This window comes from Ailuropoda melanoleuca, chromosome 8 (genome assembly GCF_002007445.2).
Source record: "Ailuropoda melanoleuca isolate Jingjing chromosome 8, ASM200744v2, whole genome shotgun sequence".
Lineage (NCBI taxonomy): Eukaryota > Metazoa > Chordata > Mammalia > Carnivora > Ursidae > Ailuropoda > Ailuropoda melanoleuca.
The window spans coordinates 92,088,056-92,104,632 of NC_048225.1; the positions used below are offsets into that span (position 1 = coordinate 92,088,056).

General features: G+C 39.8%; 1 protein-coding gene across 1 annotated transcript; it reads left to right on the forward strand.

Moving 5' to 3' along the window:
- The first annotated feature begins 1,266 nt into the window (after positions 1-1,266).
- Positions 1,267-10,613, forward strand: SPATA45 (spermatogenesis associated 45). The gene is made up of 4 exons (XM_034665593.1): positions 1,267-1,327; positions 2,172-2,241; positions 6,124-6,438; positions 10,548-10,613. The coding sequence occupies exons 3-4, from the start codon at positions 6,162-6,164 to the stop codon at positions 10,565-10,567; spliced, it is 297 nt and encodes a 98-aa protein (XP_034521484.1). The 5' UTR covers positions 1,267-1,327; positions 2,172-2,241; positions 6,124-6,161; the 3' UTR covers positions 10,568-10,613.
- Positions 10,614-16,577: the final 5,964 nt, after the last annotated feature.

Sequence of the window (16,577 nt, forward strand, 5' to 3'; positions counted from 1 at the left end):
CCCTAGCCCTCAGGTGCCAGGGTTGTGCCCAACCAATTAGGTCTCCTGATAAGCCTTTGGGAGCTTCGCTAAAAAAACGAAAAAACCAACAGTTGCCGAATACCTTCTCATCTTCAGCAGCTGTCCTGAATTAGTCTCAAGAGGTTTTTTTTTACCCCCATCTCATCAGAGTTGGGTGGTCTTTTTTTTGCTGACCCTTCATATAGTTCTTTAGGGAATTCATTTCTCTGGCATTGTGAACTGCTTTCTTCAATAACAATCTTATTTCTCCTATCACAAATTCCTGTAAAGAGAGAAAGAAATTATGACTTTTGTATTTCTGAAATGTATTTCTGAAGATTTTTTTTTTGTGGGAGGCCTCTTCTTCTGAGAAAAAAAGATGAATAAAATAATTCCCAAGTAAAATATGAGGTTTTAATAAAATCAATAAAAATAGCTATGATTTACTAAGTACCTACCTTAAACCTTTAAAATCTAAGCTTCGGGGCACCTGGGTGGCATGGCAGTTAAGCGTCTGCCTTCGGCTCAGGGTGTGATCCCGGTGTTCTGGGATCGAGCCCCACATCAGGCTCCTCCGATATGAGCCTGCTTCTTCCTCTCCCACTCCACCTGCTTGTGTTCCCTCTTTTGCTGGCTGTCTCTATCTCTGTCAAATAAATAAATGAATAAAATCTTAAAAAAAAAAAATCTAAGCTTCAAGGGGGTTGGTACCCATTTGTCCCCAGTATCCAGAGCAATACCAGGCACAGAGTACATGTTCAAGAAATATCAATACATGTAATAATTTGATACCAGGCACAACGTAAAAATGTATATCTCATTTAATTCCAACTCCCTCCCTGCCTCCTACCACATACACACAAACATACAACTCAATGAAATAAATATCTTTATCTCAGATGAAGAAATTGATATTAGGCAAGACTGAGTAGGAGCACCTGGGTGGCTCAGTCAGTTGAGCATCTGTCTTTGGCTCAGGTAATGATCCCTGTGTGCTGGGATTGAGCCCCACATTGGGCTCTCTGCTCAGTGGGAGTCTGTTTCTCCCTCTTCCTGCCATTCCCCCTGCTTGTCCTCTCTCTCTCTCTGTCAAATAAATAAATAAAATTTAAAAAAAAAAGAAAGAGAGACTGAGTAATTTATTCAAGGATACATGGCTGATAAGTAAATGGTCTCTCTAACACTAACATTTCTCTTAATTAGGGTTCTATGAATAGAACAAAATTGGAATGGCTTAGATCATAATGTTCCATCACCATGGTAACACTTCAGTAAGCTGACCCAACCAGTGGACTTCAAATACGCTTTGGGTTGCTGTACATTAAAGGTAATTTATGATAACATGCCTGTAGAAACAACAGTATAGTTTCTATATATACACAGCTGATTCTTGTTATTATAGTAGTTATGTTCTATTAAGTGGCCCCAAACATTGAATTAGCAAACACTCAACAACTGCTCCTAGGGGAAATACAGGGTTAGGTTCTTGTGAGCCTCTGGTCATAACATTTTTGTCAACCAACCAATATGTAACCTTATTTTTGTATGTATCTGTTTAAAGACACATTATTTAATACACACTGTTGATTCATGAACATTGAACTCACACTCAAAAGCACTATAACTCATGCCTGTACAAACCTTATCTAACACATATGAGGCATATTATAGCCTTCTTGCTGCTTAGGAGCCCTAGACAGCACTTTACCACTATACTTGGGGGGCATCCTAACAAATAATGACCCTAAGTAGATCAGGAAAAGGACATGTTTATAGTATGAGACCTGAAGCAAGAAGGCAGAGTGTCCCCTTATTTGACCTTAGCTGGGAATATGCACATCAAGGAGAAGGTCATTTTGTCAATTGCTTTTTATTGGGCACCTACATTATATGAGCTTGAACTCCAATTTTATTGTGAAAGATACACTGCCTAAGCTTGAGGATTTTCCAGGGAGACAGGAAATGGAAATGGAAAATGGAAACGTTATGCCTGCCAGAGGTGGCAAATTGAAACTGCAATTCAAGAAAAAATTGTTTTCTTCTCATATCCATTACCTTAAAAAAAATTGTCTTATGCTATTAAAATTCCTAGAAACAAAATAAGGATAGGAGACTTAGATCCCATCTAACATGTTGGATTAGAGGAAAATGGCTTTTCTTGTTTTTTCCAGCCCTAAAATTTTGGGAGCAGACCTAAGTTCAACTTTCACCAAGGAGTCAAGCTGGAAGCCAAGTTCTCAGGTGAGTCCAGCCCAGCTCAGTCCAGCACTGAGCATGAGAATAAATGTTTATTGTTGTATGCTGTTGAGTTTTGTGGCATTATTGTGGCAATAACTGCCTGAGACAATTCTTTACCATCTTTTAGAAAATTCTAGTCTTCCTTGGGCTTTGGAAAGGGTGAAGGGGAAGAAAGTTCAAATTCCATTCTCCCTTAAACCATTTCCTTTTGTTCAGCGACAATTATTTTCTGCAAGTACAAATACACGTAAGATTTTGTGTTAGCCAGAGAAATTTGAAATACACCTCTTCTCCTTTTGAGTATCCAGGAATGACAAACCAATGAGTCTGGTGGGTTTCCTAAAACGGCTTGTGTTTGTGTGTGATTTTTGTCACTTCAATGTGTTTCAAAGTGTACTGTTCAAAGTGTAAACAACCTACAAGTCTAACAATAAACAGACTAATCAAATATATTATCTTAAGTCCGTATGAAAGACTATCACAGTGTCATCAAATATTTCGTTTTTATTATGGATGACATATATGTAATGGCCTGAAAAATTCTCAGGATACAATAGTAAGTGAATAGGAGTCAAGATTTTTAAGTAATATACTTTTCGTTTGTTCAACAAATATTTACTAACCACCTGATATGCATTAAGCAATGTGCTAGGTGCTGATCCCAATTTTATTTAACAGCTTTATTGAGATGTAATTAACATACAATAGACTGTACATGTTTAAAGTATGCACAATTTCATAAACTTTGCCATATACATACACTCATGAAACAATTACCACAACCAAGATAGTGAACACAGTCGTCACCCCCCGAAGTTTACTCACATCCCCTTATAACCCGTCTGTTGCCCTTGTCCTCCATCCGTTCCCAGGAATTCCCAGGCAAACACATATCTGCTATCACAGTAGAGTAGTTCACATTTCCTAGCATTTTATATGAATGGAATCATATAGTATATTCTTTCTTGCCTGCTTTTTTTTTTCACTCAGTGTAATTACATTGAGATTCATCCATGTTACTGTGTCTATCAATAATATATTCCTTTTTTATAACTGAGTAGTATCCATTGTATGGACATACCATAATTTGTTTATCCATTCAGCTGTTGATGGATATTTGGCTTGGTAGAACTTTTTGGCTCATTAAAAAGTTGTGACGAACATTCATATATAAATTTTCTTGTGTACAGATAGTTTCTTTGTACACTTGTATAGAGACTTCCACTTTCGTTGGGTAAATACTCAGGAGTAGAACATACGGCAGGTATATGTTTAACTTTCTATCTACTGCACCGTTTTCCAAAGTAGTTGTACCGTTTTACATCCTCACTAGCAGTGTCTGAGAGTTCCAGTTCCTCCACATCTTCACCAGCACTTGATTTGGTCAGTCTTTTTAATTTCAGCTATTCTGGTGGTAGGCAGCAGCTCACTGTAGTATTGATTGACATTTCCTTAATGACTGATGATGCTAAACGTCTCTTTGTGGGCTGATTTACCGTCTATACAACTTCTTTACCACATTGAAAATAGAATTTCTCTGTTTAATGGCTTCTATTATTCCTGTTTGAGAAGTCAGCTGTTAGTTCAACTGCCCTTCCTTTTTATTCTCCAATTGCTTTTAAGATTTCCTTTTAATTTTTTTTTCAGATTCCACTATAATTTAAGTGTGGATTAAAAAAAATCCTTACTGCTATTCTTTGAGCTTCTTGAGTCTATGGAGTGGTATCATGTATCAGTTTTGGATATTTCTCAAATATCTTTTTAAATCTTCTCTCTGCCTCATTTGTGTCCTCTGGATTTCCCATTTCATGTAGGTTTGATGTCCTCACTGTGTCCTCTGCATATTTAGCTTTTTCATACTTTTTGTCTTTTTTGTCCTATGCTGCATTCAGGATAATGACTTCTGATTTATCCCCCAGTCTTCTAATTATCTCTTCATCTGAATCCCTATCTTCTGCTAAACCTATATTAATTATTTAATTCTCATTTTTAGAAATTCTTCTTGGCTTCTTGTTTCCTAAAGCTGCAAACTTATTTCCTCATTTCTTTAGATGCAGTATGTGTAGCTGTTCTATGATTCATCTGATGCTTCTCACATATGTAGATTTCTGGTTTTGTTGCTGCTGTTCTCACTTTATGATGCCTCATCTACCTTTGTGCTTGATTGGTTATCCTTGGCTGCGTGCTATTTGTTGTCTTTGAAAAAGTATTGTAGGGGATTCCAAGAGGCCTAGGATGAAGTTCTTCCAGAAAAGATTTGAGTTTGCTTCTGTTGGTCACTTGGATGTACTCCTAGCCTGGAACCCCTTTAGCTAAATTCTTGCTACCACCCTTGCTTCTCAGCTTGATGCTTCTTGCACCATTCTTGCTTTTCAGCTTGACATTTCTTGTAACTGCCCCAGTTGTGAATTTGGGTTGAAAATCCAGGTGAGAGTCAGGAAGCACTTATAATTTTTCACGGAGGGATTTTCCCCTAGAGCTAAAGCAACATTCCTCCTGCAAGTTCCTGATGGAATGTGAGTTTCTTTCTTATTCACTCTCACCCTGAGGCGGTAATCCTTTGGATGCCAACTTAATATGGAAAAAGCCTGCTTTAGGCTCTCCACTGTGCATAGGCTTTGGGCTTTGATCTTTCCTCTAGGCTAGCGAACTGACTTCTTTAACCTCCAGGATCAGAAAATGCCCTCAGGCAAGCACAGGTTTTGTCTACCTCTCTATGTCCTTGTTCTTGCATTCCTTCATTTTGGACCTAGTATTTTCTAACTCTCTTATCAATTTCATTATTAACAAATTAAAAAATTTTTTTTCCCCAGAATTTTTAGTAGTTTTCACTGGGAGTTTTGTCTGAATAATATAGTCCACCATAGTCATTTAAAAGAAAGTTCTGCTCATTTATGTAAAATGTTAATGTGAGATTGTTTTTTTAATGTCTGAGAATAGCCTTTGTGTGTAGAAAGGAATATTTATAGTTACTTGGTTTTCACATTAATATTGATTTTATAAAATTAAAACATTAAAAACTTTTCTGTCAACCTTTGAGTTCAACATATGATTCTTGTATTCTATGTATAAAGTGAACTATTTTTATATATAGATCACATTCATTTTCCCTGAAATTAATGTTCAGGTAACCCAAGTTTAAAAGACTAAACATCTCTAAGTAATTAGTCCATTTACAAACTTAGTTAATACTTTAAATATTTAAATATTTGAAACTTCTTTTGTAAATTTAACATGTTTGATTTTTAAGTACTTCACATGTCTGGTAAGACAAATTGATAGCCCTAACAAGCAAAATCTTCCTAAATACTTAACAACACTTTACGTTTTTATGTTCTGCTGTAGCCAATTTAATGTCTTTTTCTGTACTTTTTATAATAAAATCCTTTTGGATATTTATTGGGAAAGAAACATCCAAAATGTTAATTTGATTGTCTCTGGATCAAGAGTAATTTTAGCTTGTCTACTTTATGTTTTTCTGCATTTTCTTAATTTTCTACAATGAATATGTATTATTTTATAATGAAAAGAAACAAGAGTCCCTTAAAGCAAGAATCAATACATAGCATTAGTTTCCAAAACAAAATATTTTCTCTTACTAAAATCCTCTTTTTTCTTTTTTTCTTTATTTAAATTCAATTAGCCAACACATAGTACATCATTAGTTTTTGATGTAGTGTTCAATGTAAAATCCTTTTTTAATGATTTTTTTCCCTGAAGAAACATCAAAAAAACAAAAAGATCTTCAGCAACAATAATACAGACAGAGATGTGGGGTGAGGGGCACAGTGGGGGCGGTATTTTACAGGAGGAGAAAGAGGAAGTGACTGAATACTGGCTGCTAGGTCAAGCAACCGCTGATAGCATTTTGTGGTTTGTTTGCAGGACAGTAAGAATTACTTGATGATTAGTTTGTCAGCATAATGACTGCTAAGAACAGAACCAGTGAAATAATTACAAAGCTCAAAGAAAGCAGACGACGTCTCCTGGAGGAGATAAATGAAAAGCGTGACTCTAACTGCCTTGTGGAAAGAAGCAACCAAGTCAGTTTACTGAGAGTTCAAAAGAGGCATTTCAGTGGTGCCTATATGTCCTCTACTCACGCCCACATCAAACAATCGGTTCCTGATAGTGGAAGGAGCTCCTGGGTCACACTGGGTCTCCTTGCTCACACGGAGAAAAAGCACTTTCCTGCAAAAAGTAAGTTGTTATGGTAGGAGTCCCACCCGACTGACAGGAGGGATTTATAAGTAAACTTGGGGAGAGTTTCTGGGGTTGAGAGAGTTTCGAGAAGAATCGCTCTGGGATAGTTTAAAGGAAATCTGTCTGGAGGAAAAAACATCAGTAAATGAGGTTAGTTGATACAAGATCTACAATAGACCAGAGATTCTCAGTTTCTTGTGCTTAGAGAATCCCAGACTCCACCTCCAAACTGACTTGTTCAGGAGGCTCTCCTTTGGGTCCCAGAATCTGCATTTTCAGCAGGCTAAGGAGATGCTGATGCTGATGGCCTGAGAACCATATTTTGAGCAAAGTTGTAGATCATTATAATAGACCACAAAAACTCCAGAGACCTCCTCTCACCAATTTCTGTTGCCTCTGCAAAAATTTCACGTGCAAAACTGAGATACAACAGAAATGATTTTGATGACAAATATCAAACGAGAAGCCCCAAGTCACAATAATAAAATGTGGAAGGAGATCGGCATGGGGGTTTGTGGTGGTGGTGCTATTATTTTGCCGAAGGAGGAAGAGAAAGGGTAACTACTCTTGATTGTGAATACTTGTTTCTAAGGCAAGACAGCAACTGGTAGCATTTAGTCATTTATGTAAAAAGAAAAAAGTGCAACTGGATTAAATACAAACAACACATGATTAAGTTAGATCAGAAACAAAAGAATCACTACTTTGGAGATTTTTCTTTGATGAAGTGGTTATGACTTTTAATTTGCCCCATGCTCTTAGTAAGTGGAATAGAGAGATGATAGAGGGTGGCATGGGAAACTGAGATTCTCCATTGTGCTTCAAAGTTAATCCGTAACAGCCATGTGTGTATTTTACTCAAAAAATAACTCTTTACAAGGAGGAATGCCTCTAGCGTCCTAAGTGGATCTGCATAATCTTTTATTCTGCTTGAATTACTTGGAACTAGATGAATTAAGCCACAACGAGTAGGTTAGTTCTCAGAAGTTTAACGGTGGAGGGTAATATCCACATTCTATGACAAACATAGTTTACCGCTTTACGTGAATGCACATGGTTTTCTACAAACAGAGTCTAACAGATGTAATTACCATAGCCAGCATTAATGATATCAAGGTTATAAACCAACAATTCTGGAACATTGAAACAAACCTTTAAATATTGCAGAAAAGCTCTTTGTTTCTTTTAAGTAAACAGACTCAAACAGAAATTCAACTTTATGACAAGATACAGAATAAGCATAGACCTAATTTAAATGTTATGGTAATTATCATGTAAATACCTGCTTTTTCTTTTTTAGTCTAAATTAGTAATTCTGAAAGGGTGGTCTGGGGAACCCCTGAGTATTCAGGTCTTTTTCAGGGACTCACAAGGTCAGAGCTATTTTCATAATAATGCTGAGATCTTACTTACCTTTTATACTCTCATGGGAGTACAATGGAGTTTTCCAGAAGCAGTATGATGTGCAATCACATCATTCTTCTGACCATTAAATGGAATGTGGGCTTGACCTCTTGAGCTTTAAGTTTTTTCCCCATTTAAATTTCTAATGTGGTAAATATTGAGAGGTACAACACACATGAACAAAAATTGGATAGGGTCTTTAATAATTTTTAAGAATATAATGGATCTTGAGACCAAAAAGTTTGAGAACCACTTGTTTGAACAAATGGCAGGTAATTATTGACCCAGTTATATGTATTCTCAAAAGCTTATTAGAATTTTTTCCCCATTAATCTGTACTTGAAACTTAAGGTCTTTGGTTTCAACTTTAATTTTAATCAAGGTAAATAAGAGATATTGGGGACTTATTCTTTTGTTTTATTTCCACAAATGGAAAGTATATGGGTATAAAGAAGGGTGCCGACATTCTTTTGAGTATCTACTTTATTCTGAATACTCTTAAGGTTTGAAAAGTTCAACAATAATATCCTTCTATTCCTGAGTTTGCATCCATCAAAAGATTGATGGAGGTAAAAATTGGCTTTGTTACTGGAAAATTGTCTATACTGGAGAAATGGGCTTAAAAGCATTGAAAGTTAAACTCAGCCCAAAAGAGAACTTACCACATACCAAACCAAGAGTTCAGCCCTACCACACTAGACTGAAAACAGCTATGAGAGAGTATGTCCTCCCCCAGGAGGCCAGTAGAGGCAAAGAAAAATTTGTAAAAATAAGGAGATGGGACAGTACTTATAAAATTTGATGAACATATTACCCCAATAAACCATCAACAAATATGTATTGAATTGAATGATAAACATCATTAACTGTAAAATCACCTCTTCCTTCTATAAAATGGCCCACTTCTCATCTACACTTAGTTTTTAGGTGATCTCAATGAGAGACATTGCTGGTCTTCAACTGTTACAGGACTTGAAAATCTCATCTCTATTCTGCACATTTCTATTTCTGGTGCTGACCTTTCTCCAGAGTTGGAGACATCTATCCTGTAACACCATACCTGGCGTTCTTTTCCTCCACAGGGTTTGTCACTCCCTAATGCTCCCTGATGGTAGCTGTTTCCTCTTCACTTTATCCATTCCGTTCCTAGAATGGTGTCTGGCATTAATTAGGCACTCAGAAAATATTCATTTGAGGACTGAATAAATACTGGGACATAGAATGTATTTTTCCAGAAGTAATGGCAAATCTCATTCCTCTTGAGACCAGGAGCTGTGCCCTTGGGTGATGGCTCACAAACCTAGAGTTTCCCATGGCACGTTTGTTGGAGAAGAATCTTTAGAAATGGAAGAGGATAATAAGGTACATTTTGCTGGACATACACAGTAAGAATTAGAAAGTACTTTACTTTTTTCCTTTGTATATACCTATGTTAGAGGAAGAAACACATTCGTTCAGCAGATTTTTATGGCACTGTTCTATGTGCTTGGCAGTACTGTGATAGATAAAACTCCTGCCTCGTAAAGCTTAGATTTCAGTGGGTACTTGAGTGGAGAGAGGCAGGGAGCTGTAAGTAGGGAACTGCTACAGAGAAACATAAAGCAGCAGGATGGGAGTGACTAGGAAGCGCTGGGTGGGGGACGCTCTGCTGTTCATAGAGCTATGTGGTTAGCATCAGGGAAGTGGGGCAACCCAGAACTCCTGCCTTCTTTTTTTCCCCATTATTTTTATTTTACTTTATTACTTTTTCCATCGTGGTAAATATACTCTTTGATCCCCATCACCTATTTGACCCATCCCCCCAGCACTGGTAGCCGTATCCTATGACTCTATAGTTGAGTGTCTGTCTTGGTTTATGTCTCTCTCAGAACTCCTGGCTTCCGGAGGTAACCCACATAAACAGGGACAAGGAACAGAATGAGATTAGTCTTAAGTCTCAAGCAGTGGTGAGGCCATGAGTGTTAAAGCTGAGAAAGGTTGGGGACTTTGCTAAAAGCACTTGGGGTTCAGGACGCTCCTCTTTGCTTCTATCAATAGGGATGTGAAGACCAGGGAACGGGTTTTCTTAGCTGGAGATCTCCAAGCTCTCTTTTCAGTCTTCCACTTGGAGATGTGGAGGCCAAAGGAGGGGCAGTCTTACTTAAACACACTAGCCTTAAAAACAGAAGACGAGGTGTCTTGGTTTAGGCTGTTATAACAAACCACAACAGATGGGGTGGCTTAAACAACATGTATTTCTCACAGTTCTGGAGGCTGGAAGTCTGAGATCAGGGTGCCACACGGTTGGGTGCTTGACGAATGCCCTCTTCCTGATTTAGAGAGGGCTGTTTTCTTGCTGTGCCATCACACGGCAGAAAGAGCTAGCTCTGGCCTCTTCTTCTAAGGGTACTAATCACATTCATGAGGACTCCACCCTCATGACTTAATGACCTCCCAAAGGCCCCGGCTCTTGACACCATCACACTGTAATTAGGGTTTCAACATAGGAACTGGGGGGGAGGGCACAAACATTCAGTCCATTGCACTTGGGTTCAAGTTCTGCTTCTGCTATTGACCAGTGTCATGCGCATAGTCACTGAATGTTTCTAAGCCTTTCTTTCTGTATCTGCGAAGCAGTACTCATCCTCTCTGCCTTCAGGGTTATGCTGGAACTATGAAATGTATTATACGTTATATAACAACTGCTTCTTTTTACTTTTCAGATAATGCCATATTTGGATAAAGCGCATCTCCAGAGACACACAGAAATAAAATCTCTTTGATCCTTCTTCAATGTCTGTCTTATTTACAAATATTAATTATAAAAAGAAGCAAAAAAAAATTATTCACTGGATCACCAAGAAAACGTATTCTTGTCACATAAAACATATCTTTATTCATTCCATCCCATTATTTAGACTTGGATGTCTTGGAGAGGTTTCGAGTGATTAAAGATAGTTTCAAAGATGAATGACCAAAAAGTTCACTTTACAGCAACCTTCTCTTTTGCAAGCTCTTTTTTAATTTTTTTAAAGTTTGTTTGTTTGTTTATTTATTTATTTAAGTAATCTCTACACCCAGCATGGGGCTCGAACCCACAACCCCAAGACCAACAGTCACATCCTCTTCCAACTGAACCAGCCAGGTGCCCTAACCTAGAATGTTTAAATAGCTTGTCTCTGAAATCAGGAGAATGTGTTCAACAATCCCACCAGTCAAGTTGAAGACTAAAGTTTCTCAAAGTTAACACTTGCTTCTATTGCTTAATTGCATTAACTTACTCTGTTAAAGCTATGATTTAGATAATTTGAAGAAGTACATACTTAAGGTAATATAAGGTGCCTACAGAGACTTTCGTTCTATTTCATTGCCCAACCCCAAAGTGGGCATTGCTAGAATCATCTCATGGACAAACCCCATTTGGCTACCATCACCTCTGTGTCATTGTTTCCTGGATAGCAGGCTATTTTTCAATTTTAACCTGGCATGTGTTCCTTGTTATAGTCTGAGGTCATACCCTATTCCATTTGGTAAGCCAAGCACTGCCTGGCTTCTTGGCATATGTCTTTACATCAGTGAAATATTCACCTTGTATTTAATTGCCCTTTGCCTCCACGGAAAGCTCAGATTCATAAGCCAGAGCATTTTCATATTAGAAGGGATATGGATCATTCAACTGGCCTAAAATCCTACTTCAGCCAGGACTGCACAAGTGCCCAGTATGGATAAGATTCATTAACTCTGAGGGCAAGTTATAAAAAAAAGAGAGAGACCCAAAACTAATTTTTTGCTTCTCAAAAAGGCAAACACCTAGTGTCGAGAGCTATGAAGGTGAACCCACCACAGCTTCACGAGCTTTGACAGAAGGCAGAAAACTAGCTCTGAGGCAAAGGACTTTATTACACCGAGCACAGCAAGCAGCACAAGCCTCATGTTTAGGTGGGTCCCCCTTGCCCTCCCCTCACCCCTCCATGGCAATATGGAACTGTCCAGATAGATGCCACACACACAGAGGTTTTCCCTCACACCTGAGGACCCCTGAAATTAAGAAACCCAACCTTTATTATGCTGGACGGTAAATAAACTTGCCCTCTGTTCCAGTGAGAGACATTATTTCTGCCATCCAAGGTCCTTGGCTACAAACATCCTTGAAGAGATAGTCTGGAACAAAAGCTGTCAGTGCCTCTGCTCCCAAGAAACGCAGAAATGTGAGAGCTCTATGGAGAATTATCTCCCAACACCAAGCAGCACAAATAAAGACCATCAGATACAACATCATTCTTGGGTTCATTCTAAGATGAATCCTGGGGAATAAACACATAGTGAATGAGCGTCCAGTTATGTACTATGTAACTAACAGTCCTCCCAACCTCATCTCTTGGTAATCCCCTCTTACCTTCTCCTCCAGGTTTTAAGGAACTATTTGCGGTTCTCTGCCTTATTCTGTTATCCTCCCTTCACTTGGCTCACTTTAGTTTAAATACCACCTTCTCCTGGAAACCTTCCCTCCCCCAGCCCCTTTCCCTAACAGGTGTTTCCACATCCTCCTCCTCTATACACCCTATGACAGCCAAGGGCTAAAACCAGAAACTCAGACATCACAAAACCATATGTATTTTGGACTCCGATTCGACTGACGGGGTTTTAGAATACAGGTGAGGTTCAGTGGGGTGGGGTCCGGAGCTGATGACCAAGAAAGAATTCTTGAGACTCTTTGGTGCAAAAAGGTGGGTTTTTTTAAAGCACAGGGACAGGACCCGTGGGCAGAAAGAGCTGCTGCACCGGGGTCTTGAGGAGTGGTGATTATATACTGGGGGTTTGGGGGAAGTAAGGAAAAGGGAGGTTTCAAAAGAACTTTCATATGCTAAAGAGAACCGACCTACAAGATACCTACAAGACACCAGAGGTCTTGCCATTGTCAAGTTAAGGTTGTTTTCCTCTCTAGCAAGGTATTAATATTAAGATAGTTGGGAGATTCCTGGAAGAGTGTCACACATGTCCCACCCAGGAGTGGGGGTGGGGGGAGGTTGCAGGGTGTCCGCTTGTGCTTTGTCTTCAGCTAGCCTTCTGCTCCCTCATCGCTACCTGAAATCACGAGAAGTCCAGCCACCTCCTCTACCCCCTCCCAGGAATGTTTCATATCTGTTGATGCACATGTTCCCTCATAAACATGTGGGACTCGCATTTTCCTCCTTTTTGCTCTGGCTCCCTGTACAGCTGTCTGCAGGTGAGTTTCTAAGTCAAGGCCACTAATGCTCCTGCAGGAAGGCACCCCTGGTACTCCAGAAAAGACTTCAGCATGGCCCACCATTGCTGCTGAAGCTGCTGTAGGGGTTCAGAATGAGTTGTCCTAAGATGTGCCATTTTGGCATGTAGGTGACTCTTGAGCTGAACACCATCAAGGCCTCAAAGACTCAGAAAGAAACTTTGACCTTCCCCCTAAACTGCCTGAAAGACTTTAGATAGAGGACCTGTTCCAGGAAGAGAGCTACAGTGCAATATGAACTGGGCGTGGAAGAGTGAGGAACCTAGCAAAGTCTGTTACAAGTCCTCTCTGTGTGCCATTATTTCTGTAGGCCCAGCGAACACTCCTTTTCATCTTCCTGTGAACTGCTTTCCTTCTCAGGGTGACCTCTGTCACCCTGTAGTCACACAGGCCACTCAAAAGTGAGTCCTTCTTGCCTTAGGGCCACCACATCGGCTCCTCTCTGCCTGGGAAGTTCTTTCCCCATTCTCCTCAGATTTGGCCCCTTTGCACCCTTCAGCAACTCAACTAGCACGTCCCGTCCTCAGAGGCCTTAACTAACCACCACATCTGAAGTAGAGAGAACTCTGTCGTGCAACTACTTATTACTAAGCAGGCAGAAGTGTCATGGAATATGTTCTACAGGTCCAATGAAGTCCTTGCCCTTGCCTTGCTACTCACAGACCAGCAGCAGCTGCCCTATCTGCAAGTGTTTTAAAATATGGGACCTTAGGTATAAGGGAGGAAAACTTTTCCTTTCTTCCTTTGTAGGTTCTTTGGCTGGTTAATAATTGAACTGATATAAGACAGGGTAACAGGAGAGAGACAAATTTAATTTCTTAGGAGAGCTCGCAAAAATATGAGACTCAAAGTGACCAAAGCAAAACTTGTATACCTTTCAGACAAAGAAACAAGAAATTTGTGAGGCATTGACAAGTCTGGGCTTGGGGTAGTAAACTGGTGAAGAAGAAATGAGTGTTTACACAGCCTCGCAGTGCCGCATTCCCCATCTCTGGTGATAAGGATGTTTCTTTACCTCCTGATTCGGGAGGGTCGCTTTCTCAGGGGAGATTTATTTCCTGCTTGCAGGGGGACAAAGGAGGCTCAGAGTGTCCTTCTTGCACTGCTGCTTCTTAAGCAACTTTGATTCAAAATAACCCAAATAATTAACAGTGCAGAGTGGCATATTTTGGGGGGGGGGCCTGCCGTGGACCCCACACAGGTTTCACCCCAGCTCTACTGCAATGGAACCTGTCTTTTAACAAGCTCCTCAGTAGACTTATGTATACATTAAATTTGAAAAGCACTGCAGTTTAAGGCACACCCATAAACACCTTTCTTGGAGTCCACTTCATTTTCTAGCACATGGTTCTCAATTTCGGCTGTACCTCAGAATCATCTAGTGAGCTTTTCAAAAATTCATTTCCCGAGACCCTGATTCCAGCAATTCTCATTTAAATGATCTGGGTCGGGCCGAACGTGTGGGACCTTTTTAAAAGCTCCCCTGGTAATACTGATGTCCAGCCAGGAAGGAGAACCACTGCTCTGGCTGGGACTGAGTGAGCCTTCCAGTTCTATTCAGGTGACAGGAGCCTCTTTAAGGGACTGACTTCCAGACCAGATGACACCCTGGGCCTCAGGCCTCATTCTGAAAAGTATAGGCCAGGGGTAAGCAAACCATTTTCTGTAAAAGGCTAAAGGTATTTTAGTCTTTATGTCCATGTGATCTCTGACGCAACTAGTCAATTTTGTCCTGTAGAATGAACACAGACACAGGAAAACGAATGACCTAACTGTGTTCCAATAAACCTTTATGGACACTGAGATCTGAATTTCATATAATTTTCACACATTGTGAAATATTATTCTTTTGATGTTTTTTCTAACCATTTAAAAATATATCTAACTCATGCAAAAATTATGTCTAGCTAATCCACATATCTGAGCTTTACTCATTTCACTAATGAAAAGTTCTCTCTCTGCATTTTTAAAAACTTTGGGTATTTCAACGACAGTCCCAGACTCCTTAACTTCTATTAACAATAAAAGTTAGAAGAAGCAGATGAAAATGGATTTACATACAGAATTCCTCTGTTAGGGAGCTACTGATTTCAGAAGGCGCCTGTTAAAATGGACTTTAAATTTGTTTGGTGCAAGTATTGCATTGACGAACTTTGTTGTGGTGGTGAGGATAGCAGTGTGAGACAGCCCCAGTCCAGAGAGGAGCCTTGAGAAGTGAGCCTGAAGAGAGAACACTCGTGAACTTTGGGGATTGGGGAAAATTTCTCTTAGGGCTTGTTCTGTGGAGGGTGTGGGAATACAACTTTATAGGCTTGATTCTTCAATTCCAAAGGGTGCATTCTTTCTAGCCAAATTAATTTCTGGCTTTTCTTCTGAACCCCCAACGAGAGGCCTCTTATAATAAAAGGACTAATAAATGGGCACTGAATTGTGGCGACTGATGAACTGCAAAGTATCACCAACCCTCAGGGACCATTCCTGAGGTTAAGGTTAAGGAGGTCGTGGCGGGCTTCTTCCCCATCTTGACATTTTAAAATTGGGAATCAGGCCCCAAATGAACTCCAAAGTGGCAATAAAGGCAAGAAATCATAAAATAAACATGAAGGACAGGAGCGAGAGAGAGGAGGGTAAGTTCTCGATTTGGAGGGTGGAGTTTTATGGACTGACTGACAACGACAGCAGTCTGTTTCAAGAAACAGAAACCAACTTGGAGTAATTTAAGCAGACAAGGAATTTATTAAATATATTGGGTAGCTCACACAAGCTCCAAGGCGGCCAGAGGACCAGGTTTGTAGGCTACAGAGCTAGAAACAATGCCCAGATCGGGACACAAGGCGCAGGAAGACCCACTGCCTTTGAACGCGGGATACGGCAGTACAATCAAGGCCACCAGCGCCTCTCAACTGGGTGCAGCTGCCACCTGCCACCCCAGCATGGTGTCCACACAGCCTGTTTCTTTATCTTTACATCCCTGGCTTCAGATTCCAAGTTTGGGTGGGTGCAGCCTACTGGTGGAACGTAGGTCATGTAACAGTCAGAGTTGTAAGAAAATTTGGGAAAGCAAATATTTGGCATTTTCAGTTTCTAGAGTGGAAGATGAGCTGTGCCGTCTAAGGTAAGAGATTCCACAAATTCAAGAAAAGTGGAGAAAAAGAATGAAAATGTTCACCTGCAGTACAGCTTTTGGGTTATCCCCAAATCAACACATATCCGTCTTGCTCTGAGAATGTCTTTTAAAATGCTTTCACAAGACAAATCACCATCTGCCACGGACTACCAGTGCCTTATCCCTTAACAGTAACTGGACACATGCTGTCTGGAAAGCTCTCCAGGCTCTATAATGAGTCCCATTTTCCTTCTCTTCCTTCCTCCTTTCCTTCATTTCCCCAAGGGTCTCTTGGTGACAACCACTTTAGGGTACCAATCTTCTCACCAATCAGGATTCCTAAAGATATAAGCAACAGAAATGAAATCTAGTGTAAGGAAA

What these genes read in the sequence shown, in the direction of transcription:
- SPATA45 (XM_034665593.1), top strand. Translation starts at nt 6,162, where the DNA reads ATGACTGCTAAGAACAGAACCAGTGAAATAATTACAAAGCTCAAAGAA. An exon ending in AAAGCACTTTCCTGCAAAAA is followed by an intron (nt 6,439 to 10,547) that starts GTAAGTTGTTAT and finishes TTTACTTTTCAG; the next exon opens with ATAATGCCATATTTGGATAA.